We start from the raw sequence: 19012 nt of genomic DNA, 5'->3' as shown, positions 1-19012 counted from the left end.
AGGACTTAACTATGCGCCGAGCGAGGCTCGAACCCAGGACCTTCCAATCCGAAAGCGAGTGTCATATATACCACAAGACAACATAGCTGCACAAAACATATTTCTCCAGTTGTCTCCATTGTATGAGTAAATTTACTCACTTATCTTTCTCTCTAAAGGATGAAGGAATCCATAAGTAATAGGCAAAGAATCGGTAAATTCTTAATTAGCTCCATCTCGCGAATATACTCGTGTGGTGAATCTCAGAAACCCTTACCCAGCATATTCAAACAGCCAATATTATAGATATCTTCAATAACTGCCGAAGAGTGTGAATAAAGATAAAACAAAAACCTTTCAGCATGTTCATGGAGCCGGGTAATCATGAAGCGTATCGATCGGCTTAGTTATGATAACCCGAAAGACACGGTTATCGTTATGAAAAGAAACCATACAGAAAATTAAGACAGAAACGAGATCCGTGCCTTTGCAATGAAAGCAATAAATACGTATAAATAATAAGAAGCGTTACAGTCCGTGACGATCAATTAATCATATGGCAATGAAGCCCCTTTTTCCCACTGCCCCATCGTATCACATGACATGTCGACAATTTATTGTGCTTGTTCATTCCCCTGGTGTGTACTGGTCGGCGGGGGATTTATAAATACTATGTCATTTTCAGGCTAGTGACCTTCATCGATTTCCACAATGTAAACAGAAGGCCAGGGTGTAAGTAAAGAAGGGTGAGTCTAAGGACGACTCCATAGAATGTCTTAAAATTGAAGTATCATATAAAATTATGGCCCATCTCATCAAACGGTTATTATGTCGGGTGAGCTAGATTATGTCAAAATGTGTTTGATAGTCCAAAATTAAGAGAAACATGAAGATTTCGCTTAGGTCACTTTCATAAACAATATCCATTGCTCCCGAATTACATACATGCCTTAAAAAAGGTTTCTAATCGTTCACCATAAATTCGATTTTAAGCGTCCAGACACCCGGATAAATACCGTTTCGAAACGGCAATTCACAGTTCTGCGAGAAATATGACCGCAACATGCAATATTTCCTTAACAAACAGAGAAAGGACTTAAGCGACGTGTACATATATGCAGGTCTGACATCCAAAACCGATTATAGGCCTCGTTTAAAATTGTTGTAATGGAAAATATTTTGCGTCATTTTTTGAGATTTCCATTACAACAATGAGCCCATAATGAATTGGGTTATCAGACCTACAAATAAGTGCACGTCGGACTTAAGGTATCGTTTACATCGCACTGAGCCCCAAGACATTAGGCTTTTAACGAAATCGGGTCGAACGCCGAACCCGAACGCCGAACCCGAACGGATATAGCCTTCTCACGTGACCATGAACGAGATCTGGATAGTGAAGACTCTCAAGCGGTATGCAGCATCGGATCTAAGGTCACGTGATAGAGGATAGCTTGGGTTGCTGTTGGCTTGTGTTAGGGGAGGGGCAAGGTCAGTGTCATTCAATAGTATATAATTGTGCATGTGGCGCTCTATACAGAGAGAAAATTATAAATTGATTACGGGGGAAGGTGGGGGAGGGGGGGGGGGGGGGGGGCCCAACAAACGATCGAGGTGTTGGGCTTCGGGGAGACCATGATACGAAATCAAAGAGAAAAGGCCGCTGGTACTTGGATGGTGGAAATGGTTGGAGGGGGGGGGGGGGGGTAGTGACAATCAGCATGGGATGTATATATTAACATTAATAATATAGGCAATAGATGACCAGGGATGTGTATTGTTTGTATATGTTTGTGTGTGTGTGTGTGTGTGTGTGCGCGCGCGCGTGTGTGTGTGTGAAAGGGATTACACAAAAACACATTTCTCTGTAGCTTCCAAATGATTACGTATACGATAAATTTGAAACCCACATTGTTTGAATCAGCTCACTAATTAATTCCTGAGCCTTGAGATGGTGACGCACCTATTACATACAAGACCTTGCAGTCGAGACGGCAGGGCTTTTGGGTTACAAAACCACTATTTACCCATCTGTCAGCGGTACTCTTTGATGTATACAACACTCACCGCCTTTACGCAAAGCCGCCTGCCCATAAATCAAGAGATGGTCTCCTAACTGTTCACAAGCGAACTGTCAAACGAGCAATCGATGATTGGATAAGAATCTCAAGATCTCATATAATAAGGTAAGTTTTGGAGAGGTGATATCCCCCCACCCGTCATCGGACAGAACTTTCATTGCGTTATATCATATGAACTCCGCCTCCTCTTTCTATTCCGGAGTGACGAGATTAGACGAGAGGACGCGAGAAAAAAAATGGTCACGTGTTGGGCAAGTCGTTCGTTAGGCGAGCTTCGGTGTCTAACTATAACTCCGTATTAATATAGAGCGCACTAGAAATGATTGTGCATCGTTGTCAGCTGTTGTCTTATATGCATTCGTTATGGAATTGATAACTGACAGAATCAATTGGCAACTTTTCGGACTCCCATTAATTCTTATATCAATCTAACGAATGATTATGACCAAAACTTTACCGTGAAGATAAATATTAGACAGATTTATATCTAAAAATTGCAAAATCAATACAAGTTTGCCTTTGCAACGGATGTATAGTATTAGAAAGTTAAAGCTATTGACCATGTAATGACAGGCTACGTACAACTTATCACTTATAACATACCTATCACATGAACTTCTTATTATAATTTTATTTTTTTTTAATTCTGGTGTAACAAAACAAAAAAGTGTTATCAGCGCATGGTTTAAAACATAAATATTCCTTTTATAATCACGTGATAAGTGATACTTTATATATTGTAAGCAGTAAGGAGCTATTACTCTTAGAAAAATAAGAAAGTGTGAGAACAGTCACCACCAATGAGAGTAGATCAACAGGCAAGTGAATTCAAACCGATAAAAAAGAGGAATGAGACAAGGATGCGTGATCTCCCTAGACTTATTCTCTATTGATAGTGAGAAAATAATGAGACAAATAAAATGTATGTCAGGAATAAAGGTCAATGTATAAAATGTAAACAACGTCAAATTATACAGATAACACAACTGTGTATTATGGAAGAGAATGAGAAGGTCTTGGGAAGTTAAAAACCGAAAAAGTCTGACTGATAACTCCTTTGTCTCTACAAATATACAAAAGCATTGCTAAAATCCTTAATTATTAGAGATACGTTTTATGAAAATGATGAATTGCATTTGTGAGAACATTGAACCTGACAAATCTCCCAATCGATAATGTCCACTGTCATGAGGTAATAAAAACCTGATGATAAATCTTAACTAAAAAGTAAGCACGTCAAAATGAGAAAATGCTTTTTTAACCAGCTAACTGTCGTACTCTGGAAAAAATATATATTTAAAATTGTGTCATGTCCAGAAAACTCAAACTTTAAATTATATGGATCGATTTAAATACCCCTAATCTTGACAAAAAAAAATTATACCTGGGACTTTGTGAAGTCTCATGTCTGAGAAATTTTGTCAAGATGAGGGTCATTTAAATTAATCGATATTTCAAGACGAGTTTTCTGGCCAAATGTTAAAATTTATGTTTTTACAGAGGACGGCAGTTAACAGGTTAAAGAGCAACTTTCTGTATTTACCAGTTCAATAGGCTACGATTCCAATATAAGAGTCTCTTGTAATGGGAAGTAATAATCCCCCATTCACTCTAGTTTGCAAAGCAATTCTAAAGGTTCAGCGTAATGTCAAGGTCAGAAATATTGTTAAAATTGCGGTTCTTTTCAATGTCAAAGGTCGAATAAGGTTGTATTTTATAGCACTCCATTAGGGATGGATGACCGCGCGTCCAAAGTGTGCGACAGTTGAGTCTTTTGTGCGGTTTTCTTTTTTTTTCTGTTTATCAATGGTCTGCGTAGACCCCTGATCTCAGACCGAGATTTACCCTTGGTGTCTATTGATACTCTTATAAATATTATAAACCATTACTTCTACGTCTATCTCGCTTTCGCCAGTATAAAAACATTCGCTCTCCATTTATAAACACAAGGAAACGAGTTGTCCAAACACTGTCCCATCTATTTAGGTTGTCTAAATCACTCCATTTCTCGGCGTCAGTGTTTGCTTTTATGAATGAATTAATAAAGACGGTTGATGGACGAAGAAAGAGTCAAATTTAGGTGATATGAATTTGATACCCATATTTTGTCGTACCCCGAAAAAACAAGTATTTATATATTTAGCAAGAAAACTCGTCCATTACGACATAACAATCGAATAAAATGACTCTCATCTTGTTTAAAACTCCAGAACTTTCAAATATTTATTGGTTAAAGCGATCTTCATCTTGACAACAACTCCCAATCCTAAGACTTTTGTAAAGTCCCAGGTTTGAGAGTTTTTAACGAGATGAGGGTTATTTAATCGCTCGATATTTGGGGGAAGAGTTTTCTAGCCAAATTTTCAAATACGAGTTTTTACCAGAGCACGACAGTTAATCGCCCTGGGGCTGAAGCCTATGACATTTCGATCTTTCCTTGAAATTTATATACCCTATAGACTAATTTCATCATGGAAATATAAAAGGTCGTTTGATATTTTTATTACTGTTGTCAATATTATTATTAATATTATTATTATTATTATTATTATTATTATTATTATTATTATTATTATTATTATTATTATTATTATTATTACTATTATTATTATTATTATTAATATTATTATTATTATTATTATTATTATTATTATTATTATTATTATTATTATTATTATTATTATTATTATTATTGTTGTTGTTATTATTATTAATTAATTAATTAATTATCATTATCATCATCATCATCATCATCATCATCATCACCATTATTATTATTATTATTATTATTATTATTATTATTATTATTATTATTATTATTATTATTGTTATTATTATTATTATTATTATTATTATTATTATTATTATTATTATTATTATTATTATTATTATTATTATTATTATTATCATCATTATTATTATTATTATTATTATTATTATTATTATTATTATTATTATTATTATTATTATTATTAAAGGATGAACTGAATGTACACTTTACACACGCGCCTCCAACCAAATATAAACAACAACAGCTAGACGATAGGCCTACTACTTGTCATGACCTTCGGGCCATTGTTGTTCCTATGGTTTATATCAGTATAGCGGTCTGAAAGCAGTACTAAAAATATTAAAACCAACACATTGATCAGAGAAATTCACTCAGAGGACATGGAAATCTGAAGTAAATACAGGAGTCCATACAATTGTGTCGAAGACTTGCTGCACACAAAACGATTGTTTGTATATTTGATTTCTTTTGTGTGTGTGTGTGTGTGTGTGTGTGTGTGTGTGTGTGTGTGTACTGTTGTTAGTTCTTTCTTTTTAAAAAGTATTATTCAATAGATGGGACGGGTAATAGAATCGAAGCTCCATTATGACAAAATTCTAAACATTAAAATGCAGAAATTGTGCAACTGAATAGCATCGTTCTACTGTCACTAAATTCCTTTAGGAATCGGTTTTATCCAAGGCCTTCTATATAGCTATATAGAAGGCCTTGGTTTATCCCAATAAGGACGAAAGCACACAGGACTGTCATCTAAACGTTGTGGGTTTTTTTCGCATGAGTTGGTGTGATATTTATGCAATTTTCGTTCATTCGAATAAACCACCACTAAACTTTGAGAAATGCTTCAACACTTATTGATGCTCTCTTGATACTAGATAAAAACTCATAACATCCGCCAGTCGGGTATAACGTACCAGCACACCAAACAATGTGTAACCTTAAACGTTTAAGTCTGATTGATAGAATATAGTGAGAACTACTAATAGAAATGGCTGGCTAAAATCAATTACAAAGAGCTAAGTGACGTCATTTTCGTTCCATCAATAGTATTCACATGATCGACACGTCTATGGGACAGAATCGGTGACATACGCATTCCTCTTATAGCTCTAAGTAGAACATAATTAATTGTCACCCCTTTGACAGGGGGCTCTTCAATTACAAAGTACTTTCGGTCATGTTTAACAGAATAAATAACCCAATAACAACTTGTTTGGGAGAAAGGATTTAAAAATCCCGATTACCATCGTGTTAGAAAATGTCTGCTTTCTGTTAATCAGCATGTAGATCTAATCTAGCTTTTAGGCAACCAAAATAATATATTCATTGTGAAGAATTCTAAAGAATAACTAACCCAAAAACGTTGTACATGTATGCATATTTATAAACAAAACAGAATCAGTCCTTACCTTGTCTACTGTCAGGAAATAAAAATGTATCTACCGAAGAGCTTGAGATGGCTGAGCACAGGTTTATAAGAGAAAAACTTAAAAGACAAGAGAAGATAAAGGGTGAGTATATCCAACTCCGTCGTCGACTTGTAAACACGCATCTGTAATTCTTTTCATTTGCCGCATGGAGTTGCCTGTTATGCCGCGTACAAACAACATTATCCATACGTTGTTTCAGTTGTGTATCACTATAATATTTATCATCACCACCATCAACCAACGAATTGGAATATATCGAGGACACCGGGTATAAACACTCTCCATTCATCCTTTTTTGAAAATGTTGGTGATGAACTTTTACTGTGTCACCGCTCACATTACTGGTTAAGTTACACTTTGTGCATATTAAACACAAATCGTGAGAATTTTGCAAGTGTGATATTTCACCCTTAGCCCTATCGGAGTAATAGAAATCACGTCCACAAGACATAATGAACGGGGGGTAAATAATTAATTGTGTGTCTGAATTATTTCAATTTGAAACCATCGACATTGAAGTTCCCTGAACTCATTAAAATCCTTTATATATCCAGAACCGCGCTGTCACTCCGAAATGCACTTCAGGAAATCCGAAGACACTAGGTCAGAATGACACTCAACCATAACGGTAGAAACTCTCTTTACAACAAAGAAATCACATTATCCAAAGGTGTATATATTTCGTTCGAGCTCACTCAGTATAATTGCATTTGCGTTTAAGATAATGTGATAATTGTGCGCACACGAATCTCAAGAATGTTGTCTAATCCACACTAAATGAACTGTATTATCTCTACGTAATTTTCAATACGTTCGGTAGATTACTGATCAACACCGTAATCCTAAAACATCAAATTAAACGGATCAGGTAACTATTACAACTACAACCAGTCCAGCAAACGCAGCGTTTTATTCACTGGGCATGCTTGTTCCTTCATCGGTAAAGATACGAATTGATGAATGAACGAACGATTGAATGAATAAATACAGGTTTGTATGAATGAATAAAAAAAAAGAATCAATGGAGCACGAAGGTGCTGTCTCCGAATATCGTGCGACTTTCGTCCCCAAATCGCTGTCTCTCACGACCCTCTCTCTTCAGACATAATAATAACCACACACTTTTTTCTCAGATTTAGTTTTATCAATGACTTTACGTACGTCTACTCCCTTCGTGGCTGCTGCTGTCTGTCGGGGCAATGGCCCACTGTTATCATGGCACGAGTAGAGAGAGAGAGAGAGAGGTAACAGGACGCTCTGTCATCCACAACTTTTAACTTGCTCGCTTGCTTACCCTCTGTGTTCGTAATAATAAGCCAAGAAGTCTCAAGTTTCAAGGTTTTAGCAAGGAGGCATGAATTTCTTTGAATTGTACAGGTACACCTTGCCCTGCCTGGGAAAAGACATAGTAATTATCATAATTAAATTAAAATGAGTGAAGAAATTGAGAAACCAGAAGAAATAGAAATGCACATAAATTTTCTACTCTCAATGCGGTTCTCAATACTGTAATTTATTCCTCAACCTCTATTTCGTATGTGCAAGCCGCCATTTGTGGGATAGCAGTCTTTCAACATACGTTATCGCCTATAATCAAGTACTTATTCAGACTTGAGTCGAACGAGGGAATGCTACATCCAAGGCATTGACCACGCTCAGATCAGTTTGACTATCTCATGACACCGGAATGTTCGACAAGCGCCCCAAAAATATTGAATAATTGAGTTTTTATATAGCGCCCTATCCCCTAAACGTGCTCAAAGCGCTTTACAAGGGATCCCTGGCCAACAGCAACATTTAACATGTAGGACGGAATACTACATTTTTTTTCGGACAGAGACAAGGCTGTTAATGCCCAGGTACTCATTTTCCACCGGAGTACGGTGAGAGAATGTGAGTAAAGAGCCTTCTCCAAGGTCTCAACTATGCGCCGAGCTAGGCTCGAACCCAGGACCTTCCGATCCGAAGAAAGTGTTATATCACTAGACCACATAGCCGCACAATAATAATATTGTTTTTTTCTTCTATTTCTTACAGTGCCAGTCGCCTGATAGGCGTTATGTTTATACAAACACTCTTGTCACTGCATACATTCAGGTGCCAATTCACACCTGAGTCGAATGGGGTAATATGTGTTAAGTGCCTTATACTCAAGGACACATCGTCAAGATCAGCATTTTCCACCACCACTGTCACTCACCCGGCTACTGACCACGCTTAACATCGCTTGACTTTGTGACTAGAGACACCGTGCCTCTGAGCTACACAATTTTGAGAATCAATAACAATATTGTGTTACAGGCAACAGCATAACATGATATTATAAGATATATTTTTCGTATTTCTGTTTTGCTTTTGATATGTCTGTAAGTCGTTAATAAATTCATAAATAATAAAAAAGATAATAAAAAATAGATGATCAAGTAAATGAACGATTCTACTGCCGGACTCTGGGAAATCACTTATTAAAAATTTGGGCCAGAAAATTCTTCCTTCAAATATATCAAAATGACCCTCATCTTGTCAAAAACTCACAAAATTTTGGACTTCGCAGGTCAAAATAATAAAGATACAAAATGAAACGAAACAACACAAATAAACACGACCACCGTAGTCACCTACACCTCCACCACAATCACCAAAAAACTAGTACAACAAGAATAATGATAATAATAACAGCTGTGATTACAACAACAGCAGTAGCTAAAAATTTTAAAGAAAAGAAAAGAAAAAAAAAGAAGAAAAAGTAAAGAAAGAAAAACGAAACAAACAACAATCATGTATTTGGGAGACGTCATAACCACCATTGTTTGTGCCAAGATTTGCAGGAGAGCCTGGTAAAGTCATTAAAATAGATTGCCTGCGCAGATTCCTGGAAAAAAAACTATCCCAAGTTATTTGTGAAACGAATCTTTACAGTGTTGAATTGACGTGTTGAAAGTTGAAGGAGAAATTCAACAATTCGGGTAGAAATGTTTTAACGACATTGAAATTGCTTTATTGTTTGTCTTATGTAACAAAGGAAACAAATTGAAAAAATCGGTCTTCAAAGTTTAGTTATTTTTAATATTTTGGCATAAAAGCATCAATTATTAGCAACTTGAGGTATTTGATGGTTATACTGATATAATGTCTTTATCTTGGAAATAATTCAAAAGTTTTTTTCTTCGCTTTCTCTCCAATGCAGTGAACTGCCGTACTCTGAAAAGAAAAACAAACAAAACAAAAGATTTTCTGAAATTTTGTTAGAAAACTGATCCTTTTGACAAGGTGGGGGTAATCTGAATCGATCTAGATCTATATATTTAGTAGGCGAGTTTTCTGGTCAAATTTCTTTAAAATGCGGTTTTTCAGAGTACAACAGAATGGTTATATACTATCTACTACGATTCTAACATTCTTGGATTTTGGAATTCCGGACGTGTTCCCAATCGCTCCAAAGGCTTCTGAGTGCGCATAGAGAACAAAGTTCAAATGATAATACCCAAGAGTGTAAGAAATTAATATTTTAATCTACCTCTCAATCGATTCCGATTTCGTTATCTTGGAATAAAAGATAAATTACTCAAAATGACTTCAATGATGCTTATTCTTTAAGAAATTAATTTTTAGTGAAATCTAACGCTTGCTAATCTGACGTGACAAATAATTGTTATTGTATACTTTATACCATTACGCGTTATTTATGGGCAGGGGTAGACTGAAAAAAAACAATTACAATGTTAAATTTGTTTTTTCCTTTCTATTTTGTCTTTATTATAGTAAACTGTCTTTATTTTGTTAATCTTTTTTTGTATTTTCCCAATCTTTTCGACACATGTAGCTTGGCATGCAGTAAATCCCGAAAGATCGAACATTTTATTCAATATCAAATTTGATATTATTGATTACGTTAAGAAGAAAATCGAAATAGAAATAGAAATAGACCACTATTAAGATTAAATCTTGAAATTAATACAGTAAGGAATGTCTTAAGTCTATCGGTTGTCGATTTATCCTTCTTACAATGACATGTACGGTGAAGCAATATTCACTGACCATTTTTTAGTTTGTGAAATAATTTTAATATAACACAAAATGATAGACATAACGCGAGTAGAAATAATTTGAATCGTCATGGATGCTCAAAATAAATTCCTAAATAAATATTTAAAGTTGTTTATCGATGGCCGGCGGATCAAACCTCTGAAGTCCCGATTTTTGGATCAAAACTCTGGAGTCTACTACATACGAGCTTTGCGCACTATGTTTTATTTAATTTTCGGCGGATCAGACCTCTGGTCAGAGTAGACTTCAGAGTTTTGATCCCACGATCGTGAAAATCCTGACTAAAGAGGTTTGGTCCGCCGACCATCGATATTCATATAGAGCATCTCCACGTTTTCTTTTTCACACCTTATGCTGTATGCTGTGATCCACCACTTCATCTTGGTGGTATATCTGGATATCTGGATAATCAAAATATGATGGAAAATGAATTTATAGTCAAAACTGTATTTTATTGAGAATGTTATACCTTCTTTAAGTGCGGAAACACTTTAGTTCATACCTTTGGTAATTTACACCAACTTTAAATCTAATTTTCGACACCTGGTTTACGTCAATATAATAACACCCCCCCCCCCCCCCCCCCGAAAAAAAAAAAAAACAAACAAAAAAAAAACAAACAAAAAAAAACACAAAAAACAAACAAACAAACAAACAAACAAACAAACAAAGAACAAAACAAAACAAAACAACAAACATACAAACTCGGAACGTTTGAACTCAAAATCCATCTTCAGCACACAACAACATTGATAGAAACATACATGCATACATTATCGTAATGTATTTATGTTTTTAATTGATTTTGTTTTTCGCTAGAAGGGTTTGGAGTCCGAAACTGTGTGTTCCGTGTCTGGTATGTTGTTCTTTTTTTAAAAGTTGTTATATTTGTTTTTCTTCATCACATTTTACCATCCTTAAGCAGACTATTTAAAACCGAACTTCCATTTCATACAGTGCAAGTCGTACTCCTTGTACGAGTAATCCCACTATATATCCGCCTTTTCTTTTCTCTCTCATTGCCACTGAGCTTACTTAAAATCACTTGACTTTCTTATAAGATGAGATATTGTATCGCTGAACCACTGGTCCCACTTCCATCTTACTAATATGATCCAAGTTTTATCTAAGATACTGAGGCATCTTTACTCAGCAAAACATGATATAGAAGTCGATGCAGACACTGAAGAAGAAGAGAGAAAAAATATCCCGCTATCACAGACAATTCTGGCAATCGGTCACACACACTTTTTGTAAAGGCCAAGGTTTGAACTTTTGTCCCCCGCCCATATCAGGCTAATTAGCGTTTCTGTCTTATCAATAAGCTCACATTTCTCAAGAAGTGGTTAATTATAGCAACCACATCAAAGCTAATTTTGTGCCATTATAATTATAGAATGAGTTGTAATTGCGGTCTGTGTGTTATTAACTGCATATTCCTTGCAGTGTGTAATAGATTGATTTAGTTTTTTTTTATAATGCTATAATATTATTATAATTGATAGCTAACACCTATTCACATCAAGTGGATATAACATTATATTTCAGCGTCTTATCAAATTACAGTATTCGAAATAATCTGTGCCAGATTCACAGCTGGTCTTTTATCGGGGTCAAGCGACGTTGACCGTGGTCGGTGACTGGATGGCTAGCACTTGTTAAATGTTAACAAACTATAGCTCCAAAAATGTGATGTGATTTTAGTTGTTAAACAATTATCCCTAATAGATATAAGTGGAATGAATGACGCTTAATAATTGAGATTTTATATATAGAGCAATATCCACTAAACGTGCTCAAAGGGATTTACAAATGGTCCCTAGCCAACAGCAACAATTAACATGTAGAACAAGACATGGCGCCTGTAAGCGCTATTACAATTTTTTTTTCAGACAGAGACAACGCTGTTAACGGCCAGATACTCATTTTACACCTGAGTACGGTGAGAGAATGTAAGTAAAGAGTCTTTTCCAAGGACTCAACAATGTGCCGAGCGAGGCTCGAACCCAGGACTTTCCGATCCGAAAGCGAGTGTCATATCACAAGACCACATAGCCGCACAAAGCGAATTATGTGCCATTCTAGAATGAGTTGTAATTACGGCGTGTGTGCTTGACAACGGAAGACGACAAGTAACCGTAAGGACATTGGTTTACAGCACAATTAGTCAGACTATGGGTCAATCTGCTATTATGAATTCCAGAATGAATTAAATAAGCAAAATTGAAATTTAAGTCAAATCGACAGAAATTAGAGAATTTAAATATTTTGAAGTTAAAGAAACAAAATTTCTTCTCCTCAATGAATGCATAATATTTGCTGTCTCAAATTTATAAGCCAAGCTCAGTTAAGTTATTCTATGCCAGTGACTTCACAGCGTTCATCCCCAAATAATACCGTTTTGAGATATGAAATAAAAGAGTAATTGTATCTAAAATACTACAAAGATTGGAAATTATAATTAACATTTCTGAATTAATATTCCCCCAAAATCAGAGCCAACTCAATGTCTCTATCGGCTTTATGTTCCATGTCGATGTTCGTGTTGAAAACAGACCATCTCATAACCAAAACGGCTAACTCGCCACAAACTTTTGTAGTGCTCTTATCTGTTATTCTCATGGCCTCAAAAAGTTGCAAGACAAGGGACTCAAGATAAATAATATGTTCGATACAACTTTTTTTTTTTTGAGTGTAGGATAACGTTGATGATAGAGCGTCCCTCTCGTGACCAGGCGGAGGGTGTCGTAACAGTCGGGCCATGAGTTCAACTTCCCATCACCTCTAAAGTTTTCATTCTCTATTTATTGTCTTGTGGTACTTCTCTATTCTCTTCAATTTTTGTTGACAGAAATTATAGACAACGTTTCTGCAATGGCTAATAGTGGGACCATTATTTTAAGCTGAGTGTACTCTCTAATGTTTTGATGTCTGTTTTTTTGTTTTTTTTTGGCTGTTTTCTGTTTGTTTGTTTTTTTGTTTTTTGTTTTTTTTGGTTGTTTTTTTGTTGTTTTTTTTTTTTTTTTTTTTTTTGGGGGGGGGGGGGGGGGGGTTTGAGTGTGCAATTCATTCATTCTACAGTTGTCAGATGACATTTTTTCTTTCATTTTGACATTGCACCTACTTGTATAATATAAGCTTTAGCAAGTCTGTTAACTGAGCGCAATAATTATAGGCTTGATTTAATTGTTGTAGTGGAATATTATTTCGAGTTGGTTTGAAAGTATTTCTATCACAATAATGAGCCCATAATAATGTACACTATCAAACCTACAAATAAGGACACTGATTATTTCACATTTTAACTCACTCAATCCTAGAGATTTTTTGGCTACATTTCAAAATTGGAAGAAATTTGTTCGAAATGAGCATGTGCATAGATAGTTTTATTCAACTATCATTAATGTGTAAAAATGAAAATCATTAGCTTTGATGCTACGCCTATAAATTTGTCTCAGAAAAGGTGCAATTAATAGGGGTGGGGTAAAAGTGACCCGGGTAAACTACGGATATAGGCGGTGTTAGGGTTGAGTGAGTTAATACAAATAAATTTATGATTCAAAGTCACCCTCTAAAACCTAATCCATTCACAGAAAAGAATCCAAAGCGCCAGATTAAAATCGCATACGCCAAAAGCTATTATTATCTACACATTGTCTCATACTAAAAAATTGACATTCGTTATGACTCATGCCATGTACCAATTTTCAGTCGTGTTACTCATGCACTTTCCAAAAGTTAATTTAGTTCCCATGGTACCTCCCAACAGAAAGCAGCATAATTGTGTCGTGAGTAGCACTCTATAATAGTCGTAATCCAAAGGTATATTATACAAAGATGCCGCTTATCTATATTATTATCATAATAAATTGACGTCCCTATATGAAATTGTTAACATCTGCTTGGGCGATTTTAATACTTAATTCCCATCCCAGCCCTTCTCTTTCTTTCTTTTCCCCGTCTTTACATGCTAAACCTGGACATTATCGACCTCATCGTCCTTATAATATACAGTCGTATAGTAATACAAAATATTCCATAATCAGATTTAACACGACTCTCTCTCTCTCTCTCTCTCTCTCTCTCTCTCTCTCTCTCTCTCTCTCTCTCTCTCACTCACTCTCTCTCCATCTCTCTCCCCCTCTCTCTAGAGAGAGTGAGAGAGAGAGAGAGAGTGTGTGTGTGTGTGTGTGTGTGTGAGAGAGAGAGAGAGAGAGAGAGAGAGAGAGAGAGAGAGAGAGAGAGAGAGAGAGAGAATAATACCAAACAAAATGCCAGTTTTATAATTTCCTGACGATGACTGGATATTATAAAATAAGAGGACCGACACAATAAGCCCATCTAAAAGAACTACTTTAATAATAATGCTGAAATTCATGCGTTACGACATTTACAAGTAAACAGTTAACATTTATGACAGTTCAAGTAAAACAAAAAGAAAAAGAATTATGTTTACGTATTCCCTTCTCTCATTAAAGCTACAAAGATATTAGCAATTCTATAATTTAAAAGCACTCTATCATACGGACGTTATTTGTAGAATCAGTATTTTCGGTGAATTTATTATGGTGTCCCGAGTCCCGAGTGATGTGATGTTGGTGATGATGATAATGATACTACCATTACAACAACAACAACAACAACAACTACTACTACTACTACTACTACTACTACTACTACTACTACTACTACTACTACTACTACTACTACTACTACTACTACTACTACTACTACTACTACTACTACTACTACTACTACTACTACTACTACTATTATTACAAACATGATGATGATGATGATGATGATGCTGATGATGATGATGATAATGATGATGATGATAACTATAATAATAATAATAATAATAATAATAATAATAATAATAATAATAATAATAATAAAAATAATAATGATAATAATAATAATAATAATAATAATAATAATAATAATAATAATAATAATAATAATAATAATGATAATAATAATAATAATAATAATAATAATAATAATAATAATAATAATAATAAATATGAAGAGGCTGATGATGGGGATGATAATGACGATGATGATGATGATGATGATGATGATGATGATGACGATGATGATGATGATGATGATGATGATGATGATAACAAATACAAAACCAAAACGCGACTTCCACAACGTCATTTTTACCATTATCAAAAACAACAATAACAATAATACTACCAGTCAGTCGCATTTTTTTCTGATCCCCAGTCACCCTAACAAGTATTCATTATAGGCAAGGCAGTTAGTTGTGGTCACTGTGCCTTACCATTACAAGACACGGTACATTATGAATGTAGGGCTTCTGTCATGTACTGACAACTGGCCACTCATTGAGACATGCATGATAGGGTCACAAGGTCGGGTCAAATCAGTACAGTTCACCCAAAATCTCGGCGAAAAAGTGCCCTATTTCTTTTTTGTTTTGCCTCCAACTCATCCCGAATTCCTTGAAGGATCCAAAGCACGAACTATTATTGTTATTATTCCATGTTGTTTAACTTGTCTAAAAGCGTTGAAACAGTAGAGTTATTTGTAACTCGGACAGAAGCAGTAAAAGCAAGGTCCGCGGTGCATTTGCTTTGATGATCAGCGATCCGAGATTTCGGCGAGGCTTTTTCTTTTTTCTTTATGGTAATCCTTGTTGAATACCTTCTGTTATCTGTCAAGGTGCTGATCGATTTGCGGTTACTTAATAGGCCATGCACTCAAAATTTATGGCACTGGTGGCGCTAGTGTTTGTAATCATGATGGTTTTTTTTTATTTTTTTTTTTTTGAAGAGAACAAAAGATCAAAAGGCGAATATGATTGTGACATCCATGAGCTCGTGGCTTGCCAATTTCTATTGGGTAACGGTAACGTTCAGTAAACCCAATCACTCGTACCAAACTTTTACATATTTGCAGGTCTGATAATCCATTTTCTTTTGGCCCATTGTTGTAATTGAAATAATTTCAAAGCAAAGAATAATATTGTCCACTACGACAATATTAAAACAAGCCCATAATTACGTTTGGTTATCAGACCTGCAAATATATGCAGGTAGGTAAACTCGTACTCATCAACCTCAGTGTGACAATGTAAAAATTGAGTGACTCTATATTCATCTATTTTAAAAAAGAAATCTTGTATTTGTAATATACCACAAAATGGTTGGCAGGTAGAATTTTATGACACAAATAAAGAACATTGTTTTACCCCCCAAAAATTTGAAGCCACTCAATTATACGGCATTTAGCGAAGTCCCAAGTTTTAGAGTTCTTGCCACGCAATATTGTGACCGGTAAGGCGATAGAGTAATTTAATCGCGTATTAGAGGGCACCAACGCACGCGCACACACACACGCACACACACACACACACACACACACACACATATATATATATATATATATATATATATATTATGATCGCACAGACAAGCAATGCTGAACGAAGTCAACGGGCGGGTGGTAATGATCGCAACCGTTTGACCCAATAGTTAGGGTCACGCATTACTAAAAATGGTTTTAATGAAATAGAACCTGGTTAAAATTAAAAGATATTGTACGGATCTAATGAACGCTCTTTGAATATCAGATCGGTTTTATTGGGTCTGCTGAGGAATTGGACATTACAAAAAAGAATGTTTTTAATTACTAACAACAAAATTTTTCATTATTAAACGTGCTTGCTCAAAGTGCTTTACAAGGGGTCCTTCCTCAACAGCAACACTTTACATATAGGGCGAGACATGAAACTTGTAGGCCCTTATGACGATTTTTATTCGTCAGAGACAACGCCGTTAACGGCCAGGTACTCCTTTGACACCTGAGTATGGTGAAAGAATATGAGTTAACTGCCTTTTCCAAGGACTCAACTATGCGCCGTTCAGAGCGGGACTCGAACTCTGAAGTTCCCAAAGATGAGTGTCGTACCATAAGACCACGGCATAGCCGCAAATAAACAATGTATTGTAAGGTGCATTAATTATGTCGAATTGTAGTCAATATGGAATTATAAGTATATATAAAATAGAATTCCATTTATTCATCCCCAAGGGAAAATTTGTCTTCAGGGTCTATTCCAAGGATAGGCTGGAATAACCCAAGCGTCAGCCGCGGTGCAGCGCCACAAAGTGAGCTAGGGTGAGTTGGCTAGCGCAAGGCCACACAGTGCGGCGGGTAGCCGAACATCGGTACCTTTGCCTTTCGGGTACTTAGCAAACATCATACAGATGAGCCATGCTGTTACCTAAATTCTTCTAAATCTATAGAAAGTATGCGCTTGTCGAAGAAGCTCACAACACTGCCATCCGGAATTTTAACGGACCAATACACAAAACTATGTGCCCTGGTCTGGTAAAAACAGTTTAGTGGTAATTACTCATAAACATGGATGGCAAAAATCAATAACAAAGACCTGAGTGACGTCAATTTCGTTCGTTCTATATTCTGTACACTTATTCTTTTCTGATCAACAAGCATAAACAAATTTGCACAAGTTAAATATTTAAAAGAAAACGTTTTAAGCCATGATAACTTACTTCACACGTGAACAATCTTCCAATTTAGCAAATTATAGAAATAAAGTAAACTATGGAGCCGATACTGCATTGGATTCTATCTACGACTAAATGGCATTATATTGTTTTGAAATAAAACTACTTTAAACAATCACGAGTGACTTTCAATCGAAATTCTTCACATAATACAAGCGAATTATCTTTTCACTTTATATGAGAAGAAAGAAAAAACCAAAACATATTTATCATCCATGAACTTAGACGTGTGAACAATGCGAGAGAGTGTTTGTGTGAATACATACTTTATTACTGTGCCTAATATTTCAGTAATTTTTTGGCAATGTTGCGTTTGACATAGCAAGGTAACGAGACGTAACAGTGTAATATAATATTATACAGAATCTTCTGCTTATGAGAACATCCTCGATGAGAGATAATATACACTAACAGGTTATCGATGGTCGGCGGATCAAACCCTTGAAATCTCGATTTTCACGATCGGCTGATCAAAACTGGTGTTTCTTAATTTTGTATTTTCAAAAATAAAAATAGAGTAACTCAATTATCTTCGTCCTCGTCCTCTCGTGTTCAATGTATGTGTTGTTTGATGTAAGCGGGGGTTCATTGCGTAAAACGCGTTGTCCCAACTATCGGGAGCATCTGTGGTGTAATGGTAGCACGTCTGACAGGTAATCAATCAGAAGGTCTGAGGTTCGATCCCCAGTCGAGGTAGACTGATTTTTTGGGATGTTTATTTTCTTATATGTTTCTTTCTTTGCTTTGTCTGGAACGTTTCATACACACTTCTTCTGAAGTCTACATACGAGCTTTACGTACCATATTTTATATAGAAGTATTTCAATAATTTTATTTATATATTATTTAAATAAAATAAAGCTTATATGTAGACTTCGGAGTTTTGATCCACCGGTCGTGAAAATCTAGACTTCAGAGGTTTGATCCCCCGACCTTGTTATATTAAATGCAAAACGAGTGACGGACGGGTCAAAACGTATCTGTCTACCTTCTATAAGGATTGGAGGTCCCATGTTTGAGTATTTTTACCTCGATGAGGGTCATTTAAATAGATCGATATTTGAAGGATGAGTTTTCAGACCAAATTTTTTAATATGTGTCTTTTCAGAGTTCAGTACG

The 19012-nt window shown here is 35.5% G+C and overlaps 1 protein-coding gene across 1 annotated transcript in view; it reads right to left on the bottom strand.

Annotated features, from left to right (window-relative positions):
- The window catches only part of LOC144964816 (A disintegrin and metalloproteinase with thrombospondin motifs 6-like), a 105773-nt gene extending 87603 nt beyond the window's left edge, over window positions 1-18170 (bottom strand). The window contains exons 1-2 of the mRNA XM_078899465.1: window positions 17879-18170; window positions 6261-7674 (exon numbers count right to left, since the gene is read on the bottom strand). Coding sequence (XP_078755591.1) covers window positions 6261-6732 — 472 coding nt within the window. The 5' untranslated portion in view covers window positions 6733-7674; window positions 17879-18170. The remainder of the gene's footprint in view (window positions 1-6260; window positions 7675-17878) is intronic.
- Window positions 18171-19012: the final 842 nt, after the last annotated feature.

This window comes from Berghia stephanieae, chromosome 2, assembly GCF_034508935.2.
Source record: "Berghia stephanieae isolate SIO BIC M18660-M18661 chromosome 2, UCSD_Bste_1.3, whole genome shotgun sequence".
Taxonomy (NCBI): domain Eukaryota; kingdom Metazoa; phylum Mollusca; class Gastropoda; order Nudibranchia; family Aeolidiidae; genus Berghia; species Berghia stephanieae.
This window is presented reverse-complemented; position numbering and strand designations above follow the sequence as displayed.